This window comes from Spea bombifrons, chromosome 2 (genome assembly GCF_027358695.1).
Source record: "Spea bombifrons isolate aSpeBom1 chromosome 2, aSpeBom1.2.pri, whole genome shotgun sequence".
NCBI classification, from domain to species: domain Eukaryota; kingdom Metazoa; phylum Chordata; class Amphibia; order Anura; family Pelobatidae; genus Spea; species Spea bombifrons.
The window spans coordinates 90684070-90702645 of record NC_071088.1 but is presented as its reverse complement, the minus strand read 5'-3'; the positions used below and the strand labels follow the sequence as shown (position 1 = coordinate 90702645).

The following is an 18576-nucleotide window of genomic DNA, read 5'->3' as shown; positions in this document are numbered from 1 at the left end:
CTCAATATCAATATCACAAAAGAATCTGAACATTTTAGGTAAAACCATCAAAAAAAATGAAAAATCACTGTAGAATAAAATGGATAGTAACAATACAAAATGTTCTAGGCTAAAACTACAAGTAACCTTGCTTTATTCTTAATATTTCTAAAGATTTAGAGGTTTCTGTAGGGCAGTGCAAATACTGTTTAGGGTTATTAAATAGTCTATGGTTTCTCTGTTTAATACTAAGCAAGTCCTTCTCCAAACTGCTAGAGATATTACTTAACTGGAAAAAACACTATTTTTTTTAATGGAATTTAGTTGTTTCTCAAAAGTACCCCATTAATACAGAATGTTGGTCCAATACAAGCTCTTGAGAAGTACTTGAGAATACACTGCACTGAGCCCATAAGGAATAAGCCATAAAGATGTTCCAGTGCTGAAACGTTTTGAAGTCTGCTGATCAGGTCATGTAATGGAAAGCCAACAGTTCTGCTTCTTGTACATAGAACCCTAGTTCTGCCCAAAGCCATCTGGGACAAGGTTAGTTGTGAAGAATTATAACCCACCACTCTGCATGTGAATTAGCAAGGACTCAAGAGGTAATGAATCACAAGTCACTTTGTTACTGAAGTTAAGCTTTAAGACTTTGTCATGGCATAAGAGCAACCAGCTGAACAGTTATCCATGCCTATCGCTACTTACTTATGTTTTATACACAGGTTTCACTTTAAATGCACCTTTTAGAAGTAACTTGTATACTGGGTTTTGCAGTCCTTGAGATATATGTGCAGCACACATTTGTCTTACTTGCTTAAAACAGGCAAAGCGCAATTGCCAAAATATAACAATAAGCACACATACACACTTTGGCACAGAGGATGGCACTGAAATCCGAGTGTTCATATTTGTACCATTATCCGGTGGCTAAATGCGCCTCTACTTTTAGCATGGCAGTTATCACCAATATGGAAGTGGCTTATATCCAAAGATATATAATGGCAGGATATATATATATATTTTTTTTTTTTTTTAAAAAAGCAAAACAAAGATGTATGTGTGAAAGTTACATTAGTTTTTCATTCTTTCTTCTCACTGCTTGTTTGTCAAATTAAGAAGAAGAGGGTTCAGTCAGTATCTTTTCACAGACTTATATGATCCATTTTTTTCAAAGTTTATTTTGGCAAAGATGGGATGGAGTCTGATGGGTTTAAGCAGTAGTTGCATCAAAAAATAATTCATTTATATGGAGTTATTAACATCTGAAAATGACCCAATATGGCACTTTTTGTAAGAAAAGAAAAAGGGGGTATCTGAAAAGTAACCATCTCTGCACTCCAAATCAGGATCTGATATTGCTACATCTCCTGTCCTGCTTTCCATAACTGAAAGCATCTGAGTGGGTATGATCAGTCTCAAACTAAGACTCCAACAGTTGGAATAACCTCATACTCAAAGTGCATGATAAGCCAGATCAAAGATATGTAAGAAACACTATCTTCTGTGTGACAAAGAAAATAAGAACAAAAAGAGCTTTAATGTATCTTCTGAGAGGAGGCTCATGACCGGATGTGTTATGCTTCATTTTGGATGGATCCTAGGAATGCATGACAAAATAAAGAGCAAAGCAAGAGATCCATGAGAAGTGCATTCTCAAGACGTAAAACCAGGAGAAGGCCAGAGACAAACCTAAGACATTCTGTCATCTGCTATCAGATGAATAAAGTGCGTAGAAAATACTGTAACAGTCCTAAAATACACATAGGAAATGCAGCAAGTCTCGGTTGGGGTGAAAAATGCTGAACATCACTGGAACAGCACTCTCTCCTCATATGTACACGTTCAGGAACGGCTACTTTCTTTTAAGTGAGTCCTATGGAAAATTAAATGGAATGTGCAGACACCTCCGATTGCTGCCTGATGTAAGTCTGGAAACTCTTGTCACCTATAGGATGTTGTCTGTAGAAGAGAAAAAAGCTGCGCTGAGAATCACAGAAACAAATAATGATAGCAATACAGAGATGAAATTGTAAAGTTACAGTTAATCCAACATTTTTATCTATTAAAGATATAACTATAAGTATAGATCTATATCCTACAGTCAAAAAAGCTGCAATATTGTTTAGTTGGCCAGTCTTCATATAGTAAGATGTAGTGACCAGATAACATCTCCAAGGATTATATGTTTCAGCACATTGTTATACTAAATGTAGATGTTGGCTATGCCTTAACTACACTATACAACTTATGACTTTTTTCCCCAAACTACCCAGGTGAATGTTAGATTGTTGCTCACTTGTAGGTCAGAAACAGGTAACCTGTAACTTTCCGGATGGTGTTCAACTAAAAACTTTAAGCCAATAGTAGGCTGCTTTGATGCTGGTTTTAAAGTAAAATAATGGGTGCAATGACAAATATGGAGAACCATATGATTTACTTAAATTCTCTGCAGAATATGCTTGACAAGCAAATAGCATGATGTGATGGCTCTGACTTACTGGCTTCCATATTTAGTCTTCTCAAACTTATCCCTCTTGTACTGCGCATGCTCCTCCTGTAATTGTTTTACAGCTTCAATGATTTGACATAGTGTCTTATATGTTTCACGGGGGTCCTCGATCAGGAAGCAGCTGTACTCTTCCTGGTCAGATCCAACATACACAGACTTACTTCCACAGGCCTCTGGAAGGTTAAACAACACAAATTAACGATGAGTTGCAAAGGAAAAGATCCAGAAAAGATAATTTACAGTATAAATGATATCGTGCTCTGTGTAGAGCAATGGAAGTTTGAACATTTACTAAAAACAAAAATCAGACATACATATTTTTTCAGTTGTGAATAAAAAAAAAAGATCTAAACAGCAAAGTTTGTTTTCCCTTTACAAAAAAACAAAGAGATCACATATATTGCTTTCAATAAAAGGGGGTCCTTACCTTGCATTTCCTCCATCTTAGACATATAGGTGTTAAACAGCGAGTAAATGCGTTCTGTTTCCCTGTCGCCATCAATGACAAGCTGTATGTTTGCTGGCAGACCCCTGCAGAAAACCAGCCAGTAAAATATATTTAAAAAAAAAAAAGAATACATATCAAGCAATCCTGTTTCTCCTGTAACCGTGTAGAATTTCATGATACAGGTGATACACTGTTACTGTAACATCTCAACATTCAACTTAAGGCAAGCAAACAAGATCTATCTGTATAATATTTCCACCTTCTGTTGCATCTTTGTTTTTTTGGCCCTTTCAAGTGAATGTACCCTCTGACACAGCAGGACATTACAATTCTGTAACTATGCATTTATAGTCTGGCCTTTGGAAATCTGTGATATAAAAACAAAAAAAACAAATCTGCAGGCACTGATGACCTTATTTTAGGGGCAAGCAAATGAGAAGTGCCTTTCCCAAAAAAATGTATACAATCTTGCTGCATTATTCCACTCTACTTTATAACGCAAAAGCTAGATAGAAATAGACCATCCTGTTTATCTTGGAAAATGGAAAATTAATAGAAATGAAAACCATCACCCAATAGTTGAAGACATCCAATCCATGGCAGACTTGTTAGTTCTGAAATTCCTGGCCGTTAGTCACTTACCCTGTGCAAGGAGTGCATCCTGGTGCATTTTCTGAGGTAGCCTTGCAGCACAACCAGTGGCCATTAAGGAAGGCTGAGGGATGATAAACGGCAAGACGCTTCTTATTGCACTGGCTGACTTTGGTGAGGATGTCTATCCAGTCTTTGGCTTCCACGCAGTTATTTGCTTGGATGTACAGGGTGCGTACTGGCTGGATGACCTGGAACATCTAGTGTTACAAATGAAAAAAAGGAGGCTCTGGTGACCCAATTTTAGGGGCAAGCAAATGAGAAAAGAAGTGTCTAAAAGTGTTGCTCTGGATGTTAATTATTTAAGGAGTTTCTGATATTGCATCAGCTACGGGTGGGAAATCTGAAGAGCAGTGTCCACTTCCACTTGTACGATGTCAAACAGCTAGCAAATGGCCTTCTGTATTTAAAATACTATAACCACACCATCCTGCCATCAGTTTCCACTATAGTATAGAGTTAGTGTAAGTATTGCATTGAAAAATACTCACGTTCTTCATCTTGAAAGATTCCTCCTCTAATTTTTCAACTGCTAAAATGTTTTCAATGGGAATACTGCAGAGAGGATGATCGCCTGCTGGAGATAAAGGAGTGGGGAGAATAATCATGGTCATTAGTGTTGTTTAAATGGGAACTTGGGGCATTGCCTGGCCAAAGTCTGGCTTTCTAAGCAAATGATTCGGCTGGGGTAAGAGTAATCACCGATAGAATTTAACTCTATATGCTGCTCTGTAACCTATGCAGTCTCACATATAGGATCACTGGGGACACAGAATTCCTATCCCTCTAGTGAATTTTAGCATTCAATGTTTTTTTCTATGTATTTACAACATACATTCGCCTCATTTTGCTCACTTCTTCTAGCTGGTACACATTTTGTTAATTTCTGCTTTAATAATCAGCCTTGCAATTCTATTACACAGTCTACTATTGCAAAACAGTATTGGTTATGAAATACAGTACACATGTTTACAGCTTCCCATCTGTTAAATAATCCTTTACCAAAACTTTATCCGACAGCATTATTGTAAATGATAAAATGTTTGGGTATTTACCTACCAAAAAGTAATACAATAAGCTCTACCCTAAATAAAATCACCACCCAGATAAACTAGGCAGACTGTACAAATGTTTCTGTATTGCACAACAAAGTTGTTTTCCTAGATACTGCTATTTTCCCATTACATCAATCATTATAAGAGGACACTTTATTGTTCCTGAAATCTTAATAAATGCACTTTTTTCCAAGTGAATACATGCAGGCTGATGAATGTGACTGCACTGTATACAAAGGGATGCCAAATATGTTACTCATTAAAGTCAAGATCAAGGTCAAAACAAAAGTACTGTGAAGAAGGACATGGTTCTGCCCCTTATGACAAGAAGTTGGCCTAGATTTCATGAAAGTTAAATTGGGTTATTGTAACTTAAGAACAATCCTGACACTTTAACAAAGATCTCTGAATGCTTTCAGATGAGATCATATTTAATTGTAGACAAAGCGAGTATCAGAAGATGTCACATAGGCACATCGTCAGGGGATAATGCTGAAAAACCGAATGGGGAAGCGGTGGCCTGAAAACTGATACTTTGTGTATAGGGAACTGGAGAATCTGTTTGGAACTGTCTACCTGGTGTCCTCATGTGGGCCCCACAGACTTTGCTATGGCTCCAGCCTCCCTGGTGCCTTTATTGTATGACTCGGCACACCTGTCTTTTCATGTGTGGTCACCCTATCAAAACGTCGCTGGTCAGCCCTTTGGTGAGAAGTAGGTTGCCCAGTGGTGGTTCTTCAAAATATTATGTTACCAAATCTCAGATGAAACATGTTTCAGAGAGGACAGCATTTTATTGCTTTACCTTTACTTTTCTGATATGTAAATTCATGGTTTGTAAGGCGGAACCATCTCTTCTTGAAATTTTTCATTCCAAAGCGTTTCCTCCCCTGTGCTCTTTTTATCATGAACCTGTTGGAATTAGACAAATGCATTTACTCTGAGCATTTCAATAAAATAAGGCACACAATAATTAGCTCTACTTAGTAATTTCTGGAATAAATACATTCCTTTCTAGTGCCATGTCAGGGTCCTTTATTGTATTTCAATAGGGCTTTTAGTTTGACTATAGGTTTGCAGGAACATATGCAAGAGTTTTTTTTTTTTGAAACAATGTTTGCTTTACACTCTTCACCTAAAAGAGATGACATTCTAATTAGCTACCCAACATACTGACGTCTGAGAAACTTCAAGAGTCCTGTTGCAATCCATTCTTTCTCGAAAGGTTTTGTCAATATTACGTCAGTGTCCCGACATACCCTATACTATTTGGTATTTTTCAAGTGTAGCACCACAGCGCATACTTTTAAAGTATGTAGGAGGCAAATGTGGCCGAAGTGTCTACATCAGGAAAAATGGGCAGACTAGATGGTCCTATCTGCAGTCAAATTATTTGCTTCCAAATATGGGAGAGAAACTGTCTGAAGGGCACCATTAACATAATTGTCACAGAGGTGGGCATGATATTTTTCTATAAGCACCTTTAACACCTTTTTCTTGGAAAGAAAATCAAATCCTGTTCAGAGCAAATGCTCTTAAAAACCCCCCTTAAGAACTTACCAGTTCCTCCCTGCAGTCACTGACGATTGGCTGCAAGGAGGGACAGGGAGAAAGGGGCGGGGCCAATTGGCAGTGACTGCAGAGAGAAACAGGGAGAAAGGGGCAGGGCCAAAGTGCTGACTGGCCCCGCCCATTTCCTATACTGTCCACATGGCTCAAGAACTCATCTAACTGAGTATAAAATTTATATTTTGCTGCTGAAAGTTAGGGGCAGTTATAGTTAATAGGGTGTTTAGGGTTAATTAAGGGGTAGTTATAGTTAATGGGGTGTTTAGGGTTAATTTAGGGGCAGTTATAGTTAGTGGGGTGTTTAGGGTTAATTGTGGTTGATGGGGTCTTCAGGGTTAATTTAGGGGCAGTTGTGGTTGATGGGTTCTTCAGGGCTAATTTAGGGGCGGTTGTGGTTGATGGGGTGTTTAGAGTTAATTTAGGGGCAGTTGTGGTTGATGGGGTTTTTAGGGTTAATTTAGGGGCAGTTATGGTTAATGGGGTCTTCTTTTCAGGGTTAATTTAATGCTGAGGACTGAGGGTTAATTTAATTAATTTAATAATGTTAACTTAAGGTGCAGTTAGAGGTAAAGGGGGGCAAACTGAGGCTAATCTAAATCCTGGGGGCAGTGAAGATTAACCCTCTATTTATGTATAAAAGTATTGTCTGTGAACGGAGTCTGCAAATCTATGAGTGCACTATGGCATATCAGGGGGGTATACGGCATACCTTGGGAGGACGGAGTGGCATATCTGGGGGTATATGGCATATAGGGTATATACGGCATATGTGGGGAGGGCAGGGTGGCATGTCTGGGAGGCAGCGTGGCATGTCTGGGAGGCAGTGTGGCAGGCCTGGGCTCAAATGTGCATAACTGGGGGGGGGGCAGGTTGGGAAATAAAAACAAGAAATGCATTTTTTATTCTGCTTGTTTTTAACATCCTACGTTACTTTATTAAATTATTTTAAATAAATTAAAAATTTTAATTTTTTTATCCGATTAATCGCAAAAATAATCAGCCAACTAATCGATTATGAAAATAATCGTTAGTTGCAGCCCTACAAGTTTGCATTTGTTGCTTTGTTTTACCAGTTTTGCAATAGCATATTAAGAACGCCATCTTCATTGGCTTGTTTAGTTCAATGTACAGAATTGGGAAGTCACACGATTACGGTTTTTGGGGGTCTTGAGATTTAAGAGCTGTCCTTTTCTTAGCAGGGTAACATACAACTACCGTGCTACGCTACTTGTACAAAGATTTGTAAAGAGAAGTCTTCAGTGAAGACTTTCAAACATGCAATCAGCATTTACTTGTAAACACAATATGAGCTGAAGGATAGAAATAACATTTTAAATATTGTATAAAAAATTTTGAACATGACAATAATTTGAAAAGTTGAAAAAGCTAATATTTTGTTTTATCTTACCCTTCTTTAAGGAGAATGGGTTGCTCTATGCTTTTATGGTCCCTTCTTCCAGAGGATGAAATCAAATCCAGAAACTGCAAAAACAACCAGATATGCACATTAGGTACAAACACACAACAGCTTAGTATAAATGGAGAGAAACTAATATTGCGATCAGTCAAAGATCAACGAAAGAATTCATAACTGCAATATAGCTTACCAAGTCTTTGAGAACACTTTCACAATATTACCCAACATAATTTATTGGTGATATAAATACATGTAATGTAAGGGCAGAATAGATAACTTACATTTTTAACAGCATCTGCATATTTCTGTTCATTAAAGTAGTCATAAAAAGCAGCCATATAAGTCTCCTTGAAGCTAGCCTGCAACACGAACAGAGGGTTACCTTTAAAATTGCATTAAAACATCTTTAAAACATAGCCTTGTCTCAGGGAGAGAGCAAAAAAAGAAATGAGCACTAAAAACACTTACAGACTTAGATTTTGAGAGGCTACCCAAGGTCTGTATAGTTTTGGAGATGAGTGTCAACGTTCTTGATGTCTGAGGGTCCTACAGGGAAGCGTTAATACAATCATTAAATCGATGTAAGTATACTTCATAGCCAGAGAACAAGAGTACAAAAGAAAAATTACAGCAAGATATTTAACTCTTTCTCCATCTTAAAAACACATTTCTTTGCAGTATTAACTCAACAGTAGCCATAAAGCTACTAGCAAAGCTACTGCTACAAATTGAGCAAGTAACGGCACTGCTACAGTAACATTACAGAAAAGTGGTTTCTTTCTGATGGAAAGGTAACTATGATACATAAAAAATAACCGGCTTCCACCAAGTAGGCTGCTGATAATAATGTGCACAGAGATCAAAATATGTTTCCAACACCTGCAGCTTGTAATGCATTCGGCACATTAATGTTCAGACTGGCACATAGTGCTCTCTGCTCGCTACAGGAGATCCACCAAGTCAGCTGAGAGGTTATTGTTTCCAGTTATAAGCAACAAGCCTTTCAAGCACTTACTGGGTGGTGAGGTCTGAGCTGGAAAAGGTTGGGGGACAGGATGGCAGGTGCAAAGAACCGCAGGAAAATGAAGCTGCTCACAGCGGTGTATCTTACATCAGGGTCATCTGAGGCCGATGGGGAAAAAAAAGAAACAGAAACTCGTCACATGCTCAGTGTCTGTACAGATTAATGGCAAGAAGCATTAAATAACTGAAATCGTAAACACTGTTCTGAATGAAAATCGGGAGGCCACAAGTGACTGGCATGTCTTCACATTCATCCGGAGCATCTTTGATTCACATCATCAGATATCTCACATTCCACATATCACTGCTGCCATACAGCTATGTGCAGCTAGCATCACGTATAGCTACACTGGATTTTGTCCAGGTTGTCTCAAAAAAGACAGGGGTATTTGTTTACAATACAGCACATCCTATATTTACAGGAGGCATTGAAATGAGTAGATCTGGTAACTGAAGTAATAACACTCGTACTGTATGTATCAAAGATTTAAAAAAACAAAACAAAAAAAAAATAACTATATATATATGTAACTATAAAGCTGCTGGTGTGCAAGTTGATTGTTCCAAATTCATGACTTCCTAGCAAAATGACTGTAGGTATACCTCAATATGGCTGGGACTTTGGGGGTTATGTATTAAAAGGAATTTAGTGATATGTTCCTGCTGGTTGTACCTTTTTCACTGGTTGCTTCAGCTTTTCCCCCAGGGCAAGTAGTTTAAGAGTGGGTTGCCAACTAGCTTCATCATTTTATTTAAAGGACACGCTGGTTCCCAGCTGGATATCCTTTTGCACAAAGAAGGCTGTGTTATGACAGCTTTGCCTTTCCTTTGACAGCAGGAGGCAATAGAACGTAACAGTGCTTCCACATGGCGCTGTTACATTTAAAGGGACACGCCAGCCATAAGCACTTTAATGCGTATGATAGCTACGGGGTACCTTTAAGTTTCCGTTGTGTTCCATTTACAAATGCATTGGGGGATTCTACAGAATCCATCATATGTATTTGGCCCTTTGGCCACCCCCAGCTACTTCCCATGATGGAGATATTTTTGCCCAAACAGATCTCCCTGCATGTGATATACTCAGCTCCAATTCATTGTGTATAGTTTTTCCAATGTAATTTGGCAAGCCTACTTCTGATACATCTGAGTAAAATATAATATCTAAGTGTTCTTATCATTTATTTGTAATATCTACACATTTCCGTGGAATGTTTAAAATGTGTAGCATATCACATGTCCTGTTTTATTAGTAAAATATATATATATATTTCCCAGCCTGCACTTTGAAATTGGCTTTGAGTGATCATAAAGCCTTGCTTTCCATGACTGAAAGGAGTCTGGTCGGGCTTGGCAGAGATGTGTTAAAAAAGCTATATGTGATAAAAAAATATATTATTATTTTTTTAAAAAGTGAATATTTGTAAGTTTCTTTTTTTCTTTACCGGTGTTGCGATCAAGTTACTTAAGAAACGTGTTTAAATAAAAGTGAACTGCAGAAGAGAAATCTAGGTGTGTGATTATTTTTCCTCCATTACACACAACCCCAATTTTTGGCAAACTTTCCAAACTTAGCAAGGGCGATAAACGATAGCAGGTATGTTAAGCAACCACAAATTCCTTTTCCCACTCATGTCTTGTGAAAATAATAAATGGAGCAAGTACAACACAAATCTCAGCAAAGCCCTTTGATACGATGACACTTTGTTTTTTTTAAATCACCCACATACCTTGTGTTTGTACAGTGAAGTATTTATTTTGTTTGAAAGTGGGTATTTTATTTTTTTTCTTACCTTGGAAACGTTTGGCAGCTGATTCCCTCAGAGAGAAGAAAATATCACACATGACAGTGGGGCACCTCACTCCGGACTTGGTAATGACGTTAAATATCTGGTCAACATAACTCTTTAAGTTCTCCTACAAGAGGGTAGAAAATAATATATATATTTTAAACAAGACAGGAATGTGCATGCAGAAAAAAGGTTGAAAACACCAGTCTGGTTCCATTAAGTGCTAAATTAAAAATATCTGGGTGAAACTTTTTTGGAAAAAATGCATACAACATACATATTGTTGCGTTGCACTTTTAGTAACCCAACTTTAATTGCGCAAGATGTAGAGTGTCTTCCTACAAAGACAGGAACTTTGAGGAGTGATGGACATGGTTGTAACCTGTCTATTTAAAGTCATTAACAATAGTTCAATTTAGGGTCAAATGAAGTGTTTAGTGGAGGACAGAGAAATATTTTAGTGAACAGACTGTTTAGATAAGGATTTTTATTTTACAAAAATGAGCAATGAGTTTTATGGGAATAGTATGCAGATGTAACACGATGCTAAATAAATATTATTCGATGCACATGTGGTCTTGTGAGACAATCCTAAAAAACACATTAAATGTGTAGTCATGTCCATTAGTTATTTTGGAGCGGGAAAACTTATTTTGCCCTGGTCAATCACCAACAGCCAGTGCATGCCCCTCTTGTTGCTGGATCCATGATTAAAACAAGTGGCATCCTAACTGGGCCACTGGCACATTAGCCAGCTAGACAGGAACAGGGCTTTCACCTTGCTACACAGTCACATGTTCTAAATTGCTTTTCCGCCCCCAGTTGGTCATGCCACGAGAACAAGTTTACAATACAACTATAAAGATATAAAAAAAAAACACTAGGACAGACTGCTGACGTTTGTTACATCTTCTCCTTTGGTCTGGAATTTGGATACCAATGAAGAAAAAGGAAAATATGGATGAAACGCCCTGGCTAAGCCTTTGGTGCACGCCTTAGAACAGGTAGATATACATCTCAATTGGTTTTATTTTATTTTAAAGGGAGCATTTAATAAAGATTATTACACAACACAGACAGGTTTTATCTCAGAACCACCAGTTTTGGTGAGGCTTGCTAATAATCTGAAAAACATCCGCATTCTTGCAGACTGGACCACGCCGAGCTATGTTAACAATGCTGTAGCGACTAGTTTTTCTTGAATCCAAACTAGTGTGTGCACTTTCACCACAAAACAGTAACCAGCACATAACCTGATGCAAAGTCAATCGATAAAAATAGTTTATCAAAACTACCATAGAAAGGTGGATGACCAGCTCTAGATTGTTTCTTACTGAAACTATGAAATTAAAGCTGCACTCTAGCCCTAGGAAGCACACCACAAGAATACTCTCTGCACATGCTCAGTAGCCCTCCCCTTAAAATCAAAGGGAAGGATCATGCGTATGCTTGCTGACCACAGAAACGTGAACTCGGACTCCTACAGAGCATTTGTAGGAAGTGTACTTAAGTATGCATCCCATTTACAGTAAATGCAGCCAAACAGTTAATAAAATGAGGCAAAAAATCTCATATTTCCCTCTTTGGGCAACTGATCAGAATTGGAATGATAGCTAAGAACTCAGCACTTAACGTAGCAAACGTAAACATGTAAGGCTCCTACAGTAAGGAACTGCCTAAAGATTAAAAAAAAAACAAATGTCTTACCTTGTTGTTCTCCAAATTTTCTCCATCCTTCAACTTCACTGGATCTATCTCGCAAGGCTTATGGAACTCGCAGATCTACATAAATGTTAATAAATAAAAATTAGCTAGGCTTCAGAAAATGATACTTGAATTGGATAGTGTCTCCTACTATAGTGAGATTAAAGAGCCAAACAAGAATAACAGATGTATCTATAAGAGGTCTTAAAATAAAAATTGAAAAACCCAGGGACACATCCTCTGGAGCATATTTAGGGTGTACATGGATAAGCCCGCCATGTTTATCCTACTACTTGGGATTCCAAAGGAGTGTAAAGACTGGTTATTTGCCACACTTTTGCAATTCATTTTATATATAACAATATGTAGAATCACATAAAGATGCAGAACATTCCATTTGTATCAACTAACTATGAAATCCAAACAAATCTCACCAATTCTATCAATACTATCAATTACTTGCATAAGTCCACATATTGTTCATTAACTATGGTTCGGTAACTAAGTAGGGCCACTAAAACACAATCAAAACTACTATGCAGGACCAATTCATCACAGAAGTGAAAACATAGTTCTATTGTATGAAAAGAAACCTGGAATTCTTATTATTGCTACTCCATCTAACCATACAGTGGCCATACGTGCTCCTGACACCTCCAGATGTCCAGACGCACAGTGCTTAGGGCACAAAGATAGAACTTAGTGTTTCAGTTTGTTTGATTAATGCCTTAAAATTATGGGTTTCAACTTTAACATTTAGCAAAATAGAAAAAAAACAGCTGTCCCTTTTTATTATTACTTTAAATGACTAATGGCACATTGCATAATCTTTGATTCTATTTTGTGCACTAAACAAGCAGAAGAGTTGAATTGCAAAAATACAGCTTATTTATTTAAACTGTGTCATAAAAAGTAGGTGGGATATGTCATCTGTTTATAAGTCAGTTTATTGATGGCTGTTTAAAAAGGCGGTAGCTCTCCAGGGTATGATCCAAGAATCTTGACATGCCACTTTTTACCTAGATACTGTGCAAAAATTCCCACAAATCTGGAACCATTTCTACGTATAGCGGGTTACAGTGCCAGGGCAAGGTTATCACATCAGCCATTTCTTTAGGCGGACAAACATGATGGATTTATGCTAGTCATGTCCCGGGACAGCACCCCACATGCCTCCTTGACTCACCTTCATACAGTATGACATCACACCCCAACGCAAAAAATGACCAATATGGTAACCCTACGCAACGGGTGTGGCTGCCACTTAAAAGGGGTTAAATCCGCAGCCTCACAAATGATTTAGGTTCGACTGCATTAAATAACCAACTGCGAGCACTAGAGTGATAAACAGCTATAATTAGTTACATGCACAGTTGGCCAATTCAGCTTACAAATGCTTAAACAACTGCTTCAGGCTTCATAATAAATAATGAATGTTCGCATGAAATTCCTCGTTTTCTGCACAGACCAGATGTAATGGGTTTGGCAAGGAACTTTTGAGATATTTTAATTTATACCCTATGGTTTTTTCCCTTCCCTAAGGACTGGTCACTTCAGCTCTAGAGGACACAGAATACAAACAGGCTGCATGTAGGATCTTTTTACAATAATTATATATATATATATTTTTTTTAAATACCCTTAGTCCTTTTTGCTAAAAAATCTCCGCTGAATTCCATATCTTTTTTTATATATATTTCCAGGGAATCACTAGGTTTGATCAAAATGTGTAAGGTACCAAAGGAAAAAAAAAAGCAAGGATTGCCTTTAGATTGACAACATTGACAGTATTTTGGTGAATAAAAGAAAACATTGAGGGGATATGGAAAATAATCCTGTGAAAAAGTGATAAAGGGATAATTCCTCAAGATTGTATGATTGCGAGCAGGGCTCTTTCCACCTAATGTATCGGTTTGTCTTCGATTCTTGTCGTACCCCTTGAATATATGTATATTATATAAATAAAAGATGGGCAAACATGAATTAATAATCGCTATGAAAAACTTGCCAGGGAGATGTTCCATTTAAGGCCAAGATTAGATGTTCCATTTAAGGCCAACTTGCTATTTAGTAAGTTTAGGGACAACCCACAGACCTGCTCAAATATATATACCACTGTAACAGTAAATTAAAAAAATACAAAGAGCACCAAACCACTGACATCCTTTTACCACAGACTTTCACTACAGGTCCCACATTAAATCCCACTCTAAATGGAAGCAATAAGGCTTCTCTGGTTTCGTTTTAAGTGTTATGGTAAAGAAATGTGTATGAATATGGGGCAGGTCCTGTGAGAAAGTGTGTATTATATAAACGACAGGTAGTTGTGATTACAACACCAATAGAAATAGTATCAACATACCCCGAGAGATTTCCCTTTAGAGTCATTCCACTGACTCCAATACAATGGTGTCATTTTAGCATACCATAGCAAAACCTAGTATCATGTGCCATGATGAGAAATACAAGATTATATTATATATATATATATATATATATATATATATATATATATATATATATATATATACACCCCGTATTTGCTCGATTATAAGACGACCCTGATTATAAGACGACCCCCCAAAATCTGAATATTAACTTAGGAAAAAAAAAAAAGCCTGAATATAAGACAACCCTAAAGGAAAACAGTTTTACCAGTAAATGTTAATTCATGTAAACTATTTTTTTTAATAAAAGCTATGATTGAGAAAAATATTTTTTTTTGTTTTTATTTCCTTGTATTTTCCAACCTTTCCCCCAGTTACGCACATCTGCCCCCAGGCTTGCCACTCCAATATGGCACTGTGGCCCATTATATGCCTTTTAACCCTCTATATGCCACTGTGCCCCATGGTATCCCTTTTGACCCCCTATGTGCCACTCTGCCTCCAGAAATGCCTTATACCCCTATTTCCCTTTCTGGCATTTAGGGGGTTAAAAGGCATATTATGGGGCGGAGTGGCATATAGGGAGGTATAAGGCATTTCAGGAGGCAGAGTGCTCTATTAAATGCCCCCTTAACGCCACTCTGCCTCCTGAAATGCCTTATACCTCCCTATATGCCACTCTGCCCCATAATATGCCTTTTAACCCCCTAAGTACCAGAGTGGCATACAGGGGTATAAGGCATTCCAGAAATGCCCTATGCCCCCATTTAACACACACACACACTTACTTACCGGTGCTTCCAATTTCCTGCTGTATTGCCGGGGCAGCGGGTTGACGTCTCCTTCCGTTGCAGCCGGAAGGAGGTGGAGTTGGCAGCGGGGGTTTGTCTGCGTCCGTCGCGCATACCTTGCGCGACGGACGCAGACAAACCCCGCTGCTAGCCACACCTCCTTCCGGCTGCAGCGGACGTTGTCTTCGCGGATCGCGTAGACGTCAACCCGCTGCCCCGGCAATACAGCAGGAAGCACCGGTAAGTGTGTGTGTGGGGGTGTTAAATGGGGGGGGGGGAGACAGGAGGATCCAGGTCCCCTGCAGCGGTGTGGGGGATCTGGATCTTAGTTTCATAATCAGACCTCTATTTGAGGTCTGATTAGAAGACGACCCCGATTAGAAGACGAGGGGTATTTTTCAGAGCATTTTTCGAGCAAATACGGTATATATATATATATATATATATATATATATATATATATATATATATATATATATATATATATATATATATATATATATATATATATATATACATGGAACACTATTAAAAACCACAGCTGCCTTGCCTACATCTGATTTAGGTATGCACTTCCTTAGCAGAATGTAGGCCCTTATTATATTTCATGTACGCAACACACTGATCTTCCCCAACTGGTGCTGGAATTTCTTTCATTAGGGTTTCAGTCTACAGTTAGAGTTATGGAAGGCTGGCGGTACAGCAACCATAGCAAAATGTCAGCTGTAGTATCTTATGAAATATTACCAGAGATCAGAGGACAGGTGGTACGAAGGCTGCAAATTCCCCAATGGAGAGATTGTTGCACGTAACCCTTGAGACTTTAAAAAAGTGTCCTTAAAATGATGTTTTGATCACTAATGACTGACGTTATCACTTGTTAAATACAAACCCTTGCTACTTTCATCAAAGTAGCTTTTAGAGCAAGCCAAACCCCATGCTATCTCAGGATGTTCAGCTTCTACAGAATGAACGAGTTAATATAAAACCTAAGTAGTTTAGCATTCAAAGTCTCCGCAATTATGAGGAACAGATGAGTAACACCTCAGCTTGCTGCAAGCCCCTCTCTCACTCACGGGGAGAAAATGAACCTCAGACTGACTCACAGATGGCAGGCTACAGGGAGCTGTATTTACCTCATCTATAATTGGCTTTAGCGTAACCTGAAGATAATGCATCCCTGCCAGCTTCATCGTCTCATCGATGCACTTGGATGTTAACGAGTTTCCTCTAAATATGGTGTTTGGATCTCTGAGAAGAAGAAACAAGAGCTCTGTTTAAGTCAAAGTATTTTAACATCACAAAGTCATGTAAACTAGAGACGGCATATTATAAGAATGTTATTCATTCAGGCCGCATTACCGTAGCCACAAAAGTCCGTTCACCAGTAACGGATAAGATGCTCTGGTAACCACTAGAATGTTGCAATTTCTCATGATTGTAGAACTGAACTGAGTCCTTCTAGCTGGCAGGCATTTGGTGCTAGGTGAATCGCCGTGCCAGGTTCCCTTTTTCCTCCCCTTTTTATACAGCATGAATTATCCAAGCTGCAGATGACAGGGCACGTATTTATATTGGCAGGGAAGAAGAAAACCACATAATAAAACTAAGGGTGAGGCTACAGCAAGGCAACTGATACATGGAAGTACAGTGAACAGACTAATAAGCGGCTGCGAATATTGCTATTCAGTCGCAGTGCCAAGATGATTTGGCTGCACAGGAGAGCTAAAAATAGTGTGTTGGGATCTTCGTGACCTTAGCTAGCTTTATACGCGCAGACAGCTGTGCCGTGTAAAGGCCCACAACCATTCAGCAAGAAGGACAGCTTGCTGCCACATACACAGATGGACTGCATGGCTGTCCACACCATGGACGTGGTTAAGTAGCAATAATGTTCCAATCAAACCCTCCTTTTAACCATGGGATTATAAAGAGGCCACGCCAATGGCATTCTCAAGTATTAATGTACTTGCTCCCCATGTATTTTTATTTACTAATGAAAGCTATAATAACCATGTCTCGATGTCATGCCATATATTGTATATATTTCCACGGTTTACATAAAAAAGTCAGTGTCCTATGAAAATTAGGAAAACATATAAAACGCTGGATAGGACTGTGATATAAAAGTTGTTTCTGTAAGAAAAATACAGGTTTCACGTCATAGCATAAATAATATCACGTTCGCATAGAAGAAGCCAGCCTCAGGGATTATGTTTTCAGGTTCCTGATTTATCAGCAGAAGTAAAATTGAGACGGCTACAATACTAAAAAACTATATTAATCCGATGTATAAGTGTGAGTTTAATGTACTTCTATAATTATAAATATCTTCATTTCTTCTATTATATTGTAGTAATTAACAACCAAACGTTTCATTTCTGTGAGCATTGTGATTAGTTAGGGGCCTATTGGTATTTCTTAGTAAAGGGGTTGAATAGATGGAATAATGTATTCAGGAGCTGGTAGTTTTTTTAATATAAAATCCAAGGATTTCAGCTACTCACTGTGTTCTGTTCACTTCAGCATTTGCAATTGCGCTGATGAAAGGCACAATCTTGCCATAATGTAAAAAGAGCCGGACCAGAGGTATTGCCGCTTCCTGTTTTTCTCTGCAGATTTCGCCCAACACATGTGCAGCAGATGCTGAGACAGGCTGGAGATAGGTGAGGGGAAAAGGCCCTTATTAGATTTTGCGCTGACAGAATAAAAGCTCAAAGGGAGATAAAAGCAGATTGTTCTCTAACTTGCAACTTGTTGGTCTGTATATATGGGACATGGACAGGGGCCAAACAATGCGATCCTTTCAGATATAATGATAGGCTAAACTACTAAGTATGGGTGCTTCTTGCATGGGGCAAATATCTAAGTACAAATGCATTACAAGAAAAACACACATCAGAGGATCACTATGTCCATCAGAAAGACATGCATGTTCTAGGAGCTTGTGATCTGATCCACAGTGAACTATCCTTTGTCCCATCTATGGGCATCGTTATAAGTTTGAGGTGCAAGTGAAGTCCTTTAGCTATGTCATTCATAGACCAGTGTACTATCCTTGGAAAATACCATACCTCTGAGGAATCCTGTTGCAAAACCACGTTTGTCACAATTCAATAATTGACAGACCCATGTGTTTGAAACCACCATGTGCATTTGCGTAGCCCAACAGGAGGTTGAGGGAAAGCTAATCTGCTAATTAGGGGTAAGGACTATCACTTGAAGGACTAAGGCAACAGGGGAAAGCTAG

At 38.4% G+C, this 18576-nt stretch overlaps 1 protein-coding gene across 2 annotated transcripts in view; it reads right to left on the bottom strand.

Moving 5' to 3' along the window:
• Positions 1 to 1500: 1500 nt before the first annotated feature.
• The window catches only part of RASA3 (RAS p21 protein activator 3), an 89913-nt gene continuing 72837 nt past the window's right edge, over positions 1501 to 18576 (bottom strand). The window contains exons 11-24 of one of the 2 annotated variants that reach the window (XM_053455119.1): positions 17834 to 17982; positions 16463 to 16577; positions 12152 to 12226; positions 10448 to 10571; positions 8647 to 8753; positions 8100 to 8177; positions 7913 to 7990; positions 7623 to 7696; positions 5451 to 5557; positions 4082 to 4167; positions 3582 to 3790; positions 2919 to 3022; positions 2481 to 2664; positions 1501 to 1941 (exon numbers count right to left, since the gene is read on the bottom strand). In XM_053455119.1, the coding sequence (XP_053311094.1) occupies positions 1866 to 1941; positions 2481 to 2664; positions 2919 to 3022; positions 3582 to 3790; positions 4082 to 4167; positions 5451 to 5557; positions 7623 to 7696; positions 7913 to 7990; positions 8100 to 8177; positions 8647 to 8753; positions 10448 to 10571; positions 12152 to 12226; positions 16463 to 16577; positions 17834 to 17982 (1566 nt within the window). In that variant the 3' untranslated portion in view covers positions 1501 to 1865. The remainder of the gene's footprint in view (positions 1942 to 2480; positions 2665 to 2918; positions 3023 to 3581; positions 3791 to 4081; positions 4168 to 5450; positions 5558 to 7622; positions 7697 to 7912; positions 7991 to 8099; positions 8178 to 8646; positions 8754 to 10447; positions 10572 to 12151; positions 12227 to 16462; positions 16578 to 17833; positions 17983 to 18576) is intronic. The other variant, XM_053455120.1, reaches the window with a different exon arrangement.